We start from the raw sequence: 13,721 nt of genomic DNA on the forward strand, positions 1-13,721 counted from the left end.
ATCCATTTTAGTCAGAATCTTGGCGCCAGCCAATTTGTCCACTATAGTGAACAATCAAAGCCAGAGGTTCGGATTCTTGCTCAGTGTCCTCATTTACGTAGTGATACCCCATAATCATTCGCGTTTTTCCATCCTTTTTACGAATGAAGAACGCCGGGGAGTCTCATAGGACTTTTGGAAGGTCTGATGTAACCCTTCGTAAGTTGTTAGTCTAGGAAACTAGATACCTCATCTACTTTGGGAGCAGAGAGCATTATCATGTGTCCGTTTGGCCATTTGAAGGTGTAAGAGAGGTGTTTCTAATAATAAGAAGAAAGGCAATGTGGCAAGAGATAGAGGAGTTTGGACAAAAGGGGAAGTGCCGCGTGGTCACCATGTGTGAAAGCTAAAGTACAAGGTTAGAGCGGAGAATGAAAATAAAGGAAAGGTCCGAAAATTGTGTTATCGTAACAGTATATATACCCCAATAGATCCAGGAGACTCCTCAGCGAGTCCTCCTGTTGAATACCAACAAACTCTCTGCAGCTCAAGGGGTAACCACTCCCTCATCATCTTCCTTATAGTGTGTTCTGTATGCACCAGAGTAACTAACTCTTGGTTTTTACAGCTACAAGTTTATCTTCACTTCTCCATTGTCAGCACGTGAAGTGGAGCGCAATGGTGATGGCTTTGGCACTGTTATTGCTGCAAAGTGTCATGCTCATGCAAGTGACAGGTCCATGCAAGGCCATGTTGCCCCTTTATTGAACATGAAATCTGTAACACCTTGTTCTATTGCATACACTGCTGTACAGGTGAGTTTTTCCATATGTTTCACACTCTCGAGTGTGAACTCCTAGCGAAGTATTGATAGAGACTTTGACTATGAGGTTTTTTATAACAACATTGTAGATTATTTTGACAATGTTCCTGGAGATGAAGCTCAGGAGAGAGTTGACAAACTATTGCTATGGTGGACCTGGCAAGTGGTTTCTGGTGTTTTTTGCAAATTTTTACTCACAACTTTATTAGCAAGGTGTTTGGTAAGAATTGACACATTTAGCTGACTGAAGAAATAGTGCAGAACTATTCTGTATCGCGCACAATGTCACAACTCCGCCAATCATGAGACCCGTGCCAGCACAAGCTAGTTAGTGTCTTGCAATAGAAATACTACATTATATGTCATTAATCACATTTGAATATACTACTGTTGCTACTCCTTCCATCAAAGAATGAATTGCAGATGATAATAAGCTAGTCCTTCATTTAAATAATATATATGATCTGCAAAAATTGTTCTTCAGCTAATAGTGGCTATTTATGCATACAAATTACATGGCTATCTGAGTATATATATGTCTTTTTCTATGAGATACTTTGTTTAAGGATTTGGTGCAGCATGCAAGGATGTGTACCTGTATGCTGGTTTGAGAGCCAGGCCCAACCGCTAACATGAATCATCCCTGATGATGATAATATAACAAAGTTGCAGGGCTCGAGTGAAGGCAAGATGATTTATATGAGTGCCCAAAGTTATGACAAAGATGAGATTGATGCAATGAACTCACCACAAATCATGAAACTGTATCATAGACCGCATGCACAAAATGTGTGGACCTGCTGTATTGTATTATTCTAAATTGAAGACATGCCATTTTCTGGGCACGTCACAGTAGTTTATGAAAGACTAAAGCTGCTCTAAAAGTGATTGATGGCTCCAGGATTACAGTGACTGACTGTATTTGTTGTAGCACTTGTGCCATCTAGACTTATCGGCACAGCTCTCTCAATACTGTTTCTGGTCCTGTACTCATTATCTAAACATGCCTTCGTGATCAGAAATCAAGAACATCATGATGCAATTTAATCTCAAAGTTTACTTACTTTTGTTGGCAGTTTCAGCCGGCACATTGATGTTTTTCAGTTGGATTAGATTTTCCACATATTTCCTAATACCACAGTTTATATGCAAGATTGTAATGACCAACAAGAAAGATAAATTGTATGAGACCAAACCCAGCATCAGGAATTTTAAGTGATTGTGCTACTTTCAAGAAAATATTAGCTGATACTACCTACCATGATAAATTATATTCAATTTGTTATCCAGATGTAGATTTCTCCTGATAATTCACTTTTTGCCATTCACTTTCTGTGATTTTTGGTTCATAAATGGCTTTCAACATGGCAACAAAGACAAGTTTACAAGTTTTATATGCTACTGTTCCACTGAATACTTATCTGTACATTGTTATTAGCATGATACAACATGCTGACTTCAAGACCAACAACTGTTATTTTCATAGCAAATACAACCCACTACAATGTTATATCTGAGTACATATTTAATAGGGAATCTGTGAACTGAACAACATATGTGTTTTATCAATCAGGTTTCTTGGCCTTGTATGACCTTAGTTGCTGATGCAAAGATAGTGATAATTATTATGCAAAAGATGGTAAATGTGTTTATTATCAGACCTGTATATGGTGTTACACTATTTTCCTCAATTCACTGATGTAGATGATTTTTCTAACTTTACATGTTTGCAGATATCAATATCATTTTTGTGAATTGATTGTATCATCATTGGTTTGGTGAAACTGCAGTAGCAAAGTATAATATTACTATAAACCTATAACAATGACATAACAAATTTATTCTGTCTTGAAAAGCTTGTCACAACTTTACAGTATCAATGATAACAATTTAACCATACCATGATATTCATTCCTGCTTTGATGATTTACTCCAAGTGTTAGCCATTGGGTCTGATTCAGTTGGAAGCAAACCATCAACAAAGGCTGTAGTACAATGTGTTAGTCTGTGTTACTGTTAAAATATCAGTAAAGATGATATATCAATGTACTTGGATTATTACTGGACTATCTGTGTTGGTAAAAATTTGATGTACTTTGACATGATGGTGGTCGAGTGAGAAGAACGGGGCACTGCATAGCAAATTCAAATTTTGAAAGACCGGATGTATAAGGCATATGTGGCAAAATATTGCAGCCCATACGCCATAAGCAAAGCTGAAACACTGAAGGTTGAAGTGAAGTTAAGACTCACAACCAAATCAACAAAGAAACCATAACCTGACTTTGTGGCTAACCATCATGAAGGCAGAGAGAGCACTCTGTTATGTTTACCTTAAATACCAGTCATTATAAGACTGCAGTATTTCACCCACGGTGTTGATGATGAGAACTGTTGTTAGAAAACCACACACAAAAACAAACTAACACACAATCCCAGATTCCATGGAACTTGTGTGGGGGCTTTGCCTCCTAGAATAGTGGAGTGGTCTGGTTGTTTGTGGGGTGGTACGTATAATGATCCTTCAAAGTAAAACCCAGGGATGTATGGGTGTGGGTTTTGAGGAGGAGGGAGAGCTGGAATGTAGAAGATAGGGGCTTTGTGGCGAGTATAGACAAGCACTACCTTGCTAATAGTAGCACAAGGTAGGTTTGAGAATGACAAAGTGACGAGGTGATGAAGTTCCCAGTGATAGTAGGCTCCTGACGCACAGACTGTAGTCCTCAGAAGGACTCTAATCGAAAGGGGTGACAATGACTTTGAAAAGTGACAAGTGACAATGACAGCAGTTAACAGTGGTAGCAGTGGGAAGTGTTGTGACCACACTGGATCACAAGTAGCAGAGTAGTGAACTTGAGATTTAGAGAAGAAGTCTGGATTGGAGTTCTTGTTGTTATTTTACAAGGTAAAATACAGGGGTTTATATAGTAAAAGAAAGGTAGGCTATGCACAGTATAGCTGTGCAAAAAGAATGAGAAAGAACATGAAGGAAGGAATGTACGCTGACAAATCCTGCATAGGTAGTACAGGATAAGATCGTCAAAATAAGGAAAAGAAAGGGATAGAACAATGAATGCTGTGTAAGTAATGTTACAGGTTTGTATAGCCATAAAGTAAAGTCCAATAGCAGAAAGAGAGCAAGAAAATCATGATGTCATGGGAAGATGCAGTAAAAAAGGGCAAAGAAAAACAATATCAGTATCAACACAGTTCCTTTATTGTCAGTCAGGCATTTTAAAAAAATATGTGTCCATAAAATGATTCAAAAATCAAAAATAATCGCACTGTAAATGAATGTTCTGCTGAAAAAAAAAAGAAACTGGAGCCACCGGTCCACCACCTAGTCCAAATCCGACGGTTCCATGGCCTTACAAATGGACTGGTTGTATTGGATCACCTGGTCAAACAAGGGAGGGAGGGGAGTAGTTCAATTTGGAACAAGTGGGTCCCAGGCAGCGTGTGGTAGGTGTAGCTGTAGCGGAGATGATGGACAAAAGATAAATGTACCCAAGTGAATGGGACAGCGATGTACATAGGTGACGCAAGGGGATGAACCTTCTCCAGCTCAAAAACTACCCACCCATGTTCCAACCAGGTGGGACGAGTGACCAATGATTTGATAGTATATGATGGAAGATCGACATCATGAAGATGGACCTGTTGCCCAATTTGGACCAGCCACCGGGGCTTTGCTGATATCAGCAGTGGCACATGGTGGTTGATGGATTGGCGACGGAAGCAGATAGAAAGTGGTGATATCAGGTATGGTGGGGGAGCAAAGAAGACAAGTAGGAGGAGGAGGGTGGAGGTGACGAGGAAATGGACTAGAATAGGGATCCAGAAGCGATTGTCAGGTGAGAATAAAAAGAGAGTAAGGGACCCATGGTGGGGCTAGGAAAAGGAAGGGGAGTAAGGGAAACAATGAAGGTGAGGGCACAATGCAATGTGTAGCCAGTGGCGACGCAAAAATTTGCTAAAATGCCGAAACACGGAAAATAAAATACTGAATGGAAAGCAAAGGTGAGCGCAACTGGATTGCCTAATAGAGGTGGTGCTGATCAGCCACAAGTTCAAAAAAGTCAATATTAATTACTATTCCACGTGGCACTGTGCCTGTGTGGTGCAAAGGCGAGTCTTTTTGAATATTTGCTTCATTATTGACACCTGTCCATGCTACCAATCAAAACTTTGGTGCATGACAACGGAGCTCACATAATCAAGGCACTTCATCAGGAAATTGGGGAGACACTGGCATAACCAGGCGGAGTTGATATGTGGGCATCAATGTGGCTACAGTTTAGCATGACTTAACACGGTTGACCATAACAAGTCAGAAAAACATCTCATTTGTAGCAGAATGCAACCTTGATGCAACCATATTACTAGGCTGTCAATGTCTGTCCAGTTAGCAGCATAAGGATTACAATAAGATAGCTGGTTGTAGTGGTTGATATACAAGTTTTCCAGACAGGTATATTCTTGCAATTACAAAACATGTTGATGTGTGCTTGATCTAGTCGTGTCATTCAGAAACAGTATAGCAAGGGATGATAATTGATAAGAAAGTCTTCAACATCCGTTTGCAGGGCTGACAATAATATTCCATTCCGGTGACAGGGTGTAGTGTATGACATCCAAAACAAATGATCACATAACCAATGAAGTTAATTCATAGCATTATTAGCTCAATGAGTGTTGTTTATGGAGAGAACAATGATGGTGTAAGGACCATTTACATTTTCTTATCTTTTTGTTCCATATCTTGGTTCTCAGACACTTCCCCCATTACACCTCTGGCTCTAGGGCTAGATGTATCCTTTGCCATCTTGCTTCTCATAGCCCTAACAGGCTTTCTTAACCATTGTTACCACTTCATATTGCAGATCAGAGACTGGGTAGTACTCCCAGCCAGCCAGCACAATGGGTAAAGACTAGTAGCTGAGATCTTGCCAACCAGCTCCAAGTCCCATCAGTGCCTGGATATATTAATAGACACTTTAGTCAGGATTGTACTTCATCATGAGGATACGGTTTCTGAACATGTATGACACTACCTATTATTAGTACATTTTCTCACCTGCTGATTAATCCCTGAAGTTGTATGATAGTTGTTCTTTTTCTTATTGGATAGTTTCACCCTCAGACCACTTTTCTTTTATTCTACTTCTGGTCTGAGAGATAGACAATTAGCTATAAAAACCCTATGTACTCATGTATCGTTCTTTAGCTTTTTATTACTTGAATAACCCGCTTTACTCCTCATCAGAAACTCTTGAGTTTACTCCCAGTCCTCTACTTGCTATAGTCTCTAGCATCTGTTGACCTCAAGCTCATTGTACCCCTTACTCCCTGCAAGTGCAATCAGAGACAGGTGTTGTTTTTGTTATAGTTTAATATTGCCTCACACTGGTAGGCAGCATCTGCAAGTTTTTTATGCTGGGTGAGGTCTTGTTGCCTACAGTCATCAAGGTTTTGTTCGACCCAGTAGAAGAGATTGGGTTCATCATTAACGTGTTTGTTTTGGCACTCATAGGCAAGATCATCATGCATATTTGCTTTGAGTTGGTGGTTGATGTTGTTATCAGAGAGGTGTAAGGGAGAGTCACGAAGGAGCAAATTTTGGTCTTGACATTCAACCACCCATTCATAGAAATGACGAGAGCCTTACAGGAGTTGAGTATTTTCTTCCTCATGATGGTGTCCCAATCTCTCAGGAGCCATTTATCACGGAGCTGGATAAGGAATTTGTCAAAGGTGAGGATGAAAAATTGTGGCTTATTGAGACAAAACCAAGTTTTGATATGTGAGTCCGTCATAGAATAGGCAATATGTTTAACTTGGGTTTCTTCATCAATATCTTTGTGCATACAATATGATTTACAAGTATCTTCCCATGCAATGAGAACCTCAGGAGTGACATCACCTGAGGTTAACCTGGGCAGTTTATTGGCAGTATTGTCATTGACTGTAGCATCTTTCCTTGAGTGACTCATGGTCACTACTGGGGTTGTGAGATATTGGGAGGAGTCGGAATTGGTTCCGGGTGGTTTTACAGGTTCCGGTTGGTATCTGCAAGAATGGCTTCTTGTTGTGAGAGGCACAGCTATGGACAAATGGCGGGACAGTTTGGCAGATTTTATTTGATCGGCAATTCAAAAAAAAAAGTGGAAGACCACCACAAGGTGGACAACACTGAATGAGAAGGAGAACACAGAATTGGAATCAAGCTACAATAGAAAAGAGGGAAAGGCTAGTCTATTGTACATGACAGCAAACAACAGGGTTATATAGAAACAACAGAATTCCAGGATGTAGCAATAATGTAGCGTGATGTGGCATGAGGTCAGATGTGCGAGCCAATCAGCTTACATTGATGCAGCTTTTTTTTGCTTGCATAATGTTCTTCACAGCTGCGCGCCTAGGAGAATTTATTGTCACCTCAGTCAGCAAATTCAATCCCAACGTCTGTGAGGAATCAATTTTTCTCATTGCATTCCCATCATGTCGTGGTTATCCAACTCATTCCCCGTCACCCCTCTCGCCCTAGGACTAGAGATCACAGCCAGTATCTTATTACTCTTATCTTTCTTCTTCTTATTTTCCATTCATACTCCTATCGTACTTACAACAAAGGAGAACCGTTGTAGACCCTCGAGAAGATATCCAGATGACATAGCAATGATCCAATGCTATGTCCGGGAATACTTTGGAGAGATATTAATCAGCAATATAGGCTATGACTCAGCACCTTCTCATGGGCTTACTGATCCAGCCAATCATACATCTCTTACCAAGACTCTCTCTCACACAATTAGTAAAATACAATAGATCGGACCACTTCCCTTTTCTCTTATTGGTCAACCATTTAGTCAGGCCACTCTTGTACCTTTCTCTCTTTCTAGCCTGACTGCTATTATTCAGTATATAAGGAGTAAATATTCCATGTACTATTCTTTAACAACAAGGTCCTTGTGATCCATTAGTGGCATGGAACAACCACATTGGGGTTAATAAGCCACAAGCCAGTGATTGCACCTTTGCCTACCATCAACAGCCCCATTATTCATCCCACACTCTCACTGCAAAACAATTACCCCACTTTTCAGGACACAGCTTGCGAATTGGCACTACACTTGAATATCTCCTTTGTGGAGTTCCATTTGAAGTTATGAAGGCCAAAGGTAGATGGCAAAGTAATGCATTCCTGATATACTTACGTTGGCATGCGCAAATTCTTGCACCGTATATTCAAGACAAGCCTGCTTTACATGCAGCATTCATTCACTTTACTTCCCAAAAAGAGGCATCAGCGGCATTTCAAACTTCTTAGAATGGTGAGCACATCCTAACTTTGCAGGTTAGCGATGCTTTTGCGTCGTCGCTCCTACCTACCCTGGGTATGCAGCTCGCTAACCATCAAAATATAGATCCCCATTTTGTTTCTTTTCTTTTCCTGTTCTCCCTAGGGAGGGCGGCATGTTTGCTGTCACCCATTACCGCCATCAAATTGTTCCGTCTGCTTGTTTGCTCATGATTGTTGATCTGTTCCCATACATACTTTTTGTGATTCAATTCGAGCGATTTACAGCTGATTTCATAAAGATAGACCTATCCTATGAGTTAGTGTGCAGGCGGACTTCAGCGGAGTGTATATTTTCAGGAAGAACCCAAAGTGTCTGGGAGAGACTAGTCAACCCTCAACCAACATGCAGCGCCATATTCCCAAGGAGCAGAAGATACTAGTGTACGAATTGTCTTGCATCCATGGCCTCTCGGACAGACATGTTAGCCGTTACCTAGGAATCAGTCAACGGACCATCGGGCACATGCAGAAGACCTTCCGGGACACTGGTGAAGTGGGACACCAACTAGCTTGTCAAGGATGGCCTTGTGCCCTTGATAGCTTGGAAGTGAGTGTCAGTTTTTCTTTTATTCTTCTGATGTGCTGATAAAACAAGTTTTTGATTAGTTCCTTGAAGACACACGTCTCCACGAAGAAGATGAGATTCCTCCCCGATCGATATACAGATAGATCTGGCGTATAGTGGCCCAAAATCTTTTTACTCCCATCACTCCTAAGACTGTATAATTGGAAGTTCGATCCAGGACTCACACCCAACTTCCCTCGCGGATTAGAAGCGTAGTTCATGCCGACAGCTATATTCTGGGCCCTGATAACAGTGTCGAGTGTAAAATATATGTACCTTGTCGATTCTTCATGAGTAGGAGAGGGAGGACCGAACATGATCAAGCGGTGCGATGTAGAGTCCCAATGATATCTGTTGTGGGATTATTAGTGGTTGATAGTATCAGATGAGCGTAAAACTACTTTAAGGAGATGGTATCTTCCTTTTCAAGACTACTGAGCATCTTGTGTAAGGCTGAATAACCAACGTTGCAGAATGTGAGCTGTTAGGTTTAGGGTAGATGCCGCGAGATAATCAGCGTGTGCACGATATATTTCCCTCGGAACTTGGGAAAAATCTCTATTGCACATTTCCGTACCTTTTTGTCGATAACACTCTGTGCTTGGCTGCAGGCTTTGGCAGAGAAATAAGTCAGAGCCTTGTTGGCCATTGCTGCCCAAGAGTCGGACCTCAGCACAGGGCTTTGAGCCTCAGTGGAAGGGTATTCTGACTCTGGCTCTGGTCCATGAGAATGGGGATGTCCTTCTTGTGCTTTGATATCATCTTTTAAACCAGGTTTGCCACCACCATGGTGAACAAGTTGTTGGTTACGACGCACAGCTACACGCCCATGACTGTCATGATGGCGTAGCTGTTTGGCATCCTTTGTAGGTACAGAGGAAGCTATAGGGGGAGGACTAGCATTTGAGAAATAATAGGACGATGATGGGGGACGTGTGGCATCGCCTCTGTATAGCATCATGGTGAAGAACTAAGTGTTGTATGTAGTGTTCATAAGAGTTCCGCAGGTACCCCCAAATGGGTGGCGCTTGAGTTACAGTCAGCTGATATTATTATTATTATTACAACACCAAATTTCAGCTGAGACGTCTACACGGATAACTGCTATAACTGCTACGGTAGTAATGCCATGACCGGGGCATGATGCATGAGTCCTCTAACCGAATAATAGATGGTGTTTGAGATGGACTATCCTAAGTAAGTACTTTCTATGCGTACCAAATCCACCTGAGATGCTGGCAAACAGCGTCTCCATATATATGTACTGACGAGCCTCCTCGGCCCATCTCAGCTCCCATTTCTCGCTCTGCTTCCTGTATGTAGTCATTTGAGTACGGGTGTGATTGAGCTCCCGATATGCCTCTTCGGATTGAACACGCAGGGAATCATTTTCAGCTCTTATAACCTGAAGTTGTTCCAGTAGGATAGCCTTCTCTGCGTCCGAAGCAACTAGGTGAGCTATTAGAACATCTCACTCCCCTGCCAGGCGCAATCAGCAATCACTGGTGGGGCAAGAATGGGACCAATGGACCATGCGCACATGGGGCGAGGTTGCTGATGTCCTCCCTTCTAGGCCAACCTCCCCAAAATCTTCTCCCAGTCCTACTTCTCCCACCTCCCTGGATGTTGCCCAAGTAGCTGAGAAACGCGGGGCAAGCGTTGACAGAGGCACAACCACAAAGAAGGGCATGCAGCGAGGTGGATTTAGCCCTTGCGGTCATATTTCTTTCTTCACCCGCAACAAGGAGCCTTCAGAAGGTGGCAAGGAGAAGAAGGACAAGGACAAGAGCAAGTCGACTTCTTCCTCGTCGTCGGGAGGCGGTTGGCTCGCACATAGTCGCGCCTCTTCTTCCACAGCCCGCGAGCGTGACAAGGAGATGTCCATCGAACGAAACAAATCATCTCCTCCGTCGGCCCATAAATTGCAAATCAAAGAAGCAGCTTGAGCTCGAAGAGGACGCGGCAGACGCGCAGTACGAAGGCGGTCATGCGGCGCATGGCTTGGCGCATTTTTGTAGGCTCATTCAAAGGCTGGATTGTTACCCGTGATGTACGTTCTTTCTTTTCACTTTGCAGCATCGTTTGGTCGACTGTCTGCTTTTTTTCTTTCATCTTGAACATGAGCAGTTACTGATTCATCGTTTTCGTGCAGCACGTAGCCCAAGCACTATCCTCCATCCTTCCACCCACCACACTCGCATCTCTCCCCTCTGTCCCTCCTCCATCTCACCCCACACCACCACTACACATTGATCTCTACGTCCCACCCCCACCTCTCCTCCATAGCCCACACCGCAGTTGATATCACCCACGAGGCGCTGTCATTGGGTGCTGATGCGTTGAAGTTTGCGCCTATCCCTAGGTTGGAGGAGGCTGGCTGCGAAGGCGTTGTTGGCGGTGCGGGAGGGGGTTCAGATGGTTGATGTGAGGTTGACACCCTTTTCTTTGAATTTTATCTCGGAAATACCATATTAACCCTTTTTTGGAAATAGATGAACCAACTGGCGTGTTTGCGCATTACCTCTCGTTGTGCTACGCTCCTGTTCAGTGTACGAGAGGAGGTGTTTGAAGCTGGAGATATTGTGGGGGAGGAGTTGAGGGGGCCTGTGGGTGCGCTTGTTGGGTGAGCAGTTTTTTGATATTCAAGAAAGGAGTGCTGATTTAATCCTTTTACTCATGTCCCATCGCGCTCACTCGACATTTTTCCAATGATCATTTAAAACGCACATCCAACTCGTCAACGCGTCAACTCCATCTATAAACATTGGATGCTGCATATGCACCATATACCGTAGGAGGCATTTGTGGCTTGCTTCATATTTATGGACAGTGGTATATATACATGCGGGATCATGTGAGCCTTGCTAGATATGGTATTGAAACGGCATGTTGATAAATATCAGCTGGCTGTATACTCCTTATGATCATATGTCGTACACAGTGTACTACAGTGAGAAACCGTGCCAGTGAGAGGTCAAACTGTCGTTACAACAGTACAGGTCTCGCGGAGCTTAAAAACATAACAGTCAGTTTTGGTTTCTCACAGTCCAATATTACTTATTATCTTGCCTCGTGTTGGTCGCGACTTGTACAGTTGGATATCCAAGTCTGTAAGTAAGTATCTGTCCTTGTCCTTTCAAAGCTCACGCTATCCCCAGTCTCTCAGCACGGAACGTTTAGCAGGTTATAGCCTGCATATATAAAGTTCATTCTTTAATGCAAGCAACTATAGTACCTTTGTCATGATGGCGCTGGTTAAACCCTATCAGCCTTCCTGGACTATTCCCATCCAGACTTTACCCAACGAAATACTGGCAGCTATATTCACAGCAGGTGCAGCAAGACCAACGTCATTTCAGGAATATCGAGACATCCCTTTCCCATGTATTGTTTCTAGCGTCAATCGCCATTGGCGAGAAGTGGCACTCCATCTGCCTATCATTTGGACCACGGTGGTAATATCCGACGATAGGCCACTCAACTTACCTACATTATGTCTGCAAAGGTCCGGTGATATGCAAATACACGCATTCGTTTTTATCTCAAACCTAGGTGGTTGCGATTTCAAAACGATCTCTTCGTTGTTGGACTCCAGAAATGTCCACGAACTCTCAGTGACCATTGACGCGGCATTTACTTGCCCTCGGGGGCAATTTTTTCCGAATCGGAAGTATCATTAATTCCTGTGTAATTCATCTAAAGCATCTCGAGTTCACTTTTACTGGACATAGTTGCGGAGTCACTGGTGTTGCTTCCTATTGTGATTGGGTGGCCACGATAGTTTTCGCAATATTCATGGCAGCAAAGCGGTCAAGCTTGGAGTCCTTGCGGTTCAATGGTGCTGGCATCTTTAACTCACCTTCTTTACTCACTATTATCCAAACACGGGGTTTTATTCCACTTACCACCCTATACCTCAAACTCGATTCTCGAAATTCTCGACCCATAAACGCAGGCTGGCCTGCTTTCAAGGTCTTTCTTTCCTCCTGCACGAACTTGCAGGAGCTCATTCTTGAAGGCAACGACTTTTCTTTACCAGATGACGCTAGGCCAGAAAACGTCATCCACATCGAGTCACTCCGTTCGTTAGCGCTCCGATGGTCTCGCAGGTTTCACAGCGGGCGCCTTGCAAGCTTTGTGCGCTGTATTGAAACCCCCGCATTGACATACCTTGAGCTTGTTGACGCGATCGGGAGAGCTTTAAATATATTTGCCCTCCGTTCTAATCCAACCACGTTCGTCCTGCTGCATACGTTGCGCGTCACTGGCTGCCGTTCTGGACGCGAACCTCTGGCGGATAACTTTTACCAGTTGTTTAGTTCGGTTCGAGAACTCCAGCTGGCTAAGAGTGACGGCCACTATTTTTTGCCTGCTGCTCGGCTCCATCGTGAGGGGGCACCGCTGGTTCTACCACATGCACCCCTCTGGCCTACATTGGAGGTTCTATCATATGACGGTAGCGATTTCAACTGGCTTCGTGACGTCGTGCGGTCTCGCTCAAGTCTGGGAAGCCAGCTTCAGACCGTTCGCATCATCGGCAATCACTTCTCGCGGGACAATCTGAAGTGGTTGAAGGAACACGTCACTGTGGAAAGGATGGTCGATGGTGATCACGGATTATTATCAGCCAGGACTGACCTTGAAGACTTGGATATAAGCAGCTTTATATCGGCTCTGCAGGAAGGTGCGTCTCTCGAATATGTATAGGCAGTGGGTGGTAAGTGGACATACTATCATCTCCGTGTATCCGTGCCAATATAATTATCTGGATATATATAGGCCCTCTCTCTTGATAAGGTATTCGCATGTCTACTTGTTTTCCCCCCAGTCTTCATGCCATACTGTAACTGGGGTGTATCAGGATCTTCTTTCTTATTTGTATCTAGTTGTCTAGTGTGATAAAAGTCAGTCAGCTGAAAAAGGACTGATCGACATGTCTTTTCCTGTACCTACATGCTATTGGTAACGTTATACCGAGTCCTCAGCAGCTA

The 13,721-nt window shown here is 43.2% G+C and overlaps 5 protein-coding genes across 5 annotated transcripts; 4 read left to right on the top strand and 1 right to left on the bottom strand.

Moving 5' to 3' along the window:
- Window positions 1-8,350: 8,350 nt before the first annotated feature.
- Window positions 8,351-8,817, top strand: SERLADRAFT_469338 (uncharacterized protein; the record flags this gene model as incomplete). Its single annotated transcript, XM_007319135.1, has 1 exon — window positions 8,351-8,817. The coding sequence occupies one exon, from the start codon at window positions 8,509-8,511 to the stop codon at window positions 8,749-8,751; it is 243 nt and encodes an 80-aa protein (XP_007319197.1).
- Window position 8,818: 1 nt separating this feature from the next.
- Window positions 8,819-9,436, bottom strand: SERLADRAFT_391385 (uncharacterized protein; the record flags this gene model as incomplete). The annotated part of the gene is made up of 3 exons (XM_007319136.1): window positions 8,819-8,856; window positions 8,877-9,081; window positions 9,132-9,436. Coding segments are annotated over 2 exons (246 nt in total), but the record flags the coding sequence as incomplete, so codon positions are not given.
- A 566-nt stretch (window positions 9,437-10,002) lies between these two features.
- Window positions 10,003-10,572, top strand: SERLADRAFT_469343 (uncharacterized protein; the record flags this gene model as incomplete). Its single annotated transcript, XM_007319137.1, has 1 exon — window positions 10,003-10,572. A coding segment is annotated over one exon (309 nt), but the record flags the coding sequence as incomplete, so codon positions are not given.
- Window positions 10,573-11,818: 1,246 nt separating this feature from the next.
- Window positions 11,819-12,321, top strand: SERLADRAFT_391388 (uncharacterized protein; the record flags this gene model as incomplete). The annotated part of the gene is made up of 2 exons (XM_007319138.1): window positions 11,819-11,840; window positions 11,888-12,321. A coding segment is annotated over one exon (307 nt), but the record flags the coding sequence as incomplete, so codon positions are not given.
- Window positions 12,322-12,347: 26 nt separating this feature from the next.
- Window positions 12,348-13,265, top strand: SERLADRAFT_469345 (uncharacterized protein; the record flags this gene model as incomplete). Its single annotated transcript, XM_007319139.1, has 1 exon — window positions 12,348-13,265. A coding segment is annotated over one exon (738 nt), but the record flags the coding sequence as incomplete, so codon positions are not given.
- Between the last annotated feature and the right edge of the window lie 456 nt (window positions 13,266-13,721).

The sequence above is a fragment of the Serpula lacrymans genome (genome assembly GCF_000218685.1).
Source record: "Serpula lacrymans var. lacrymans S7.9 unplaced genomic scaffold SERLAscaffold_8, whole genome shotgun sequence".
NCBI lineage: Eukaryota > Fungi > Basidiomycota > Agaricomycetes > Boletales > Serpulaceae > Serpula > Serpula lacrymans.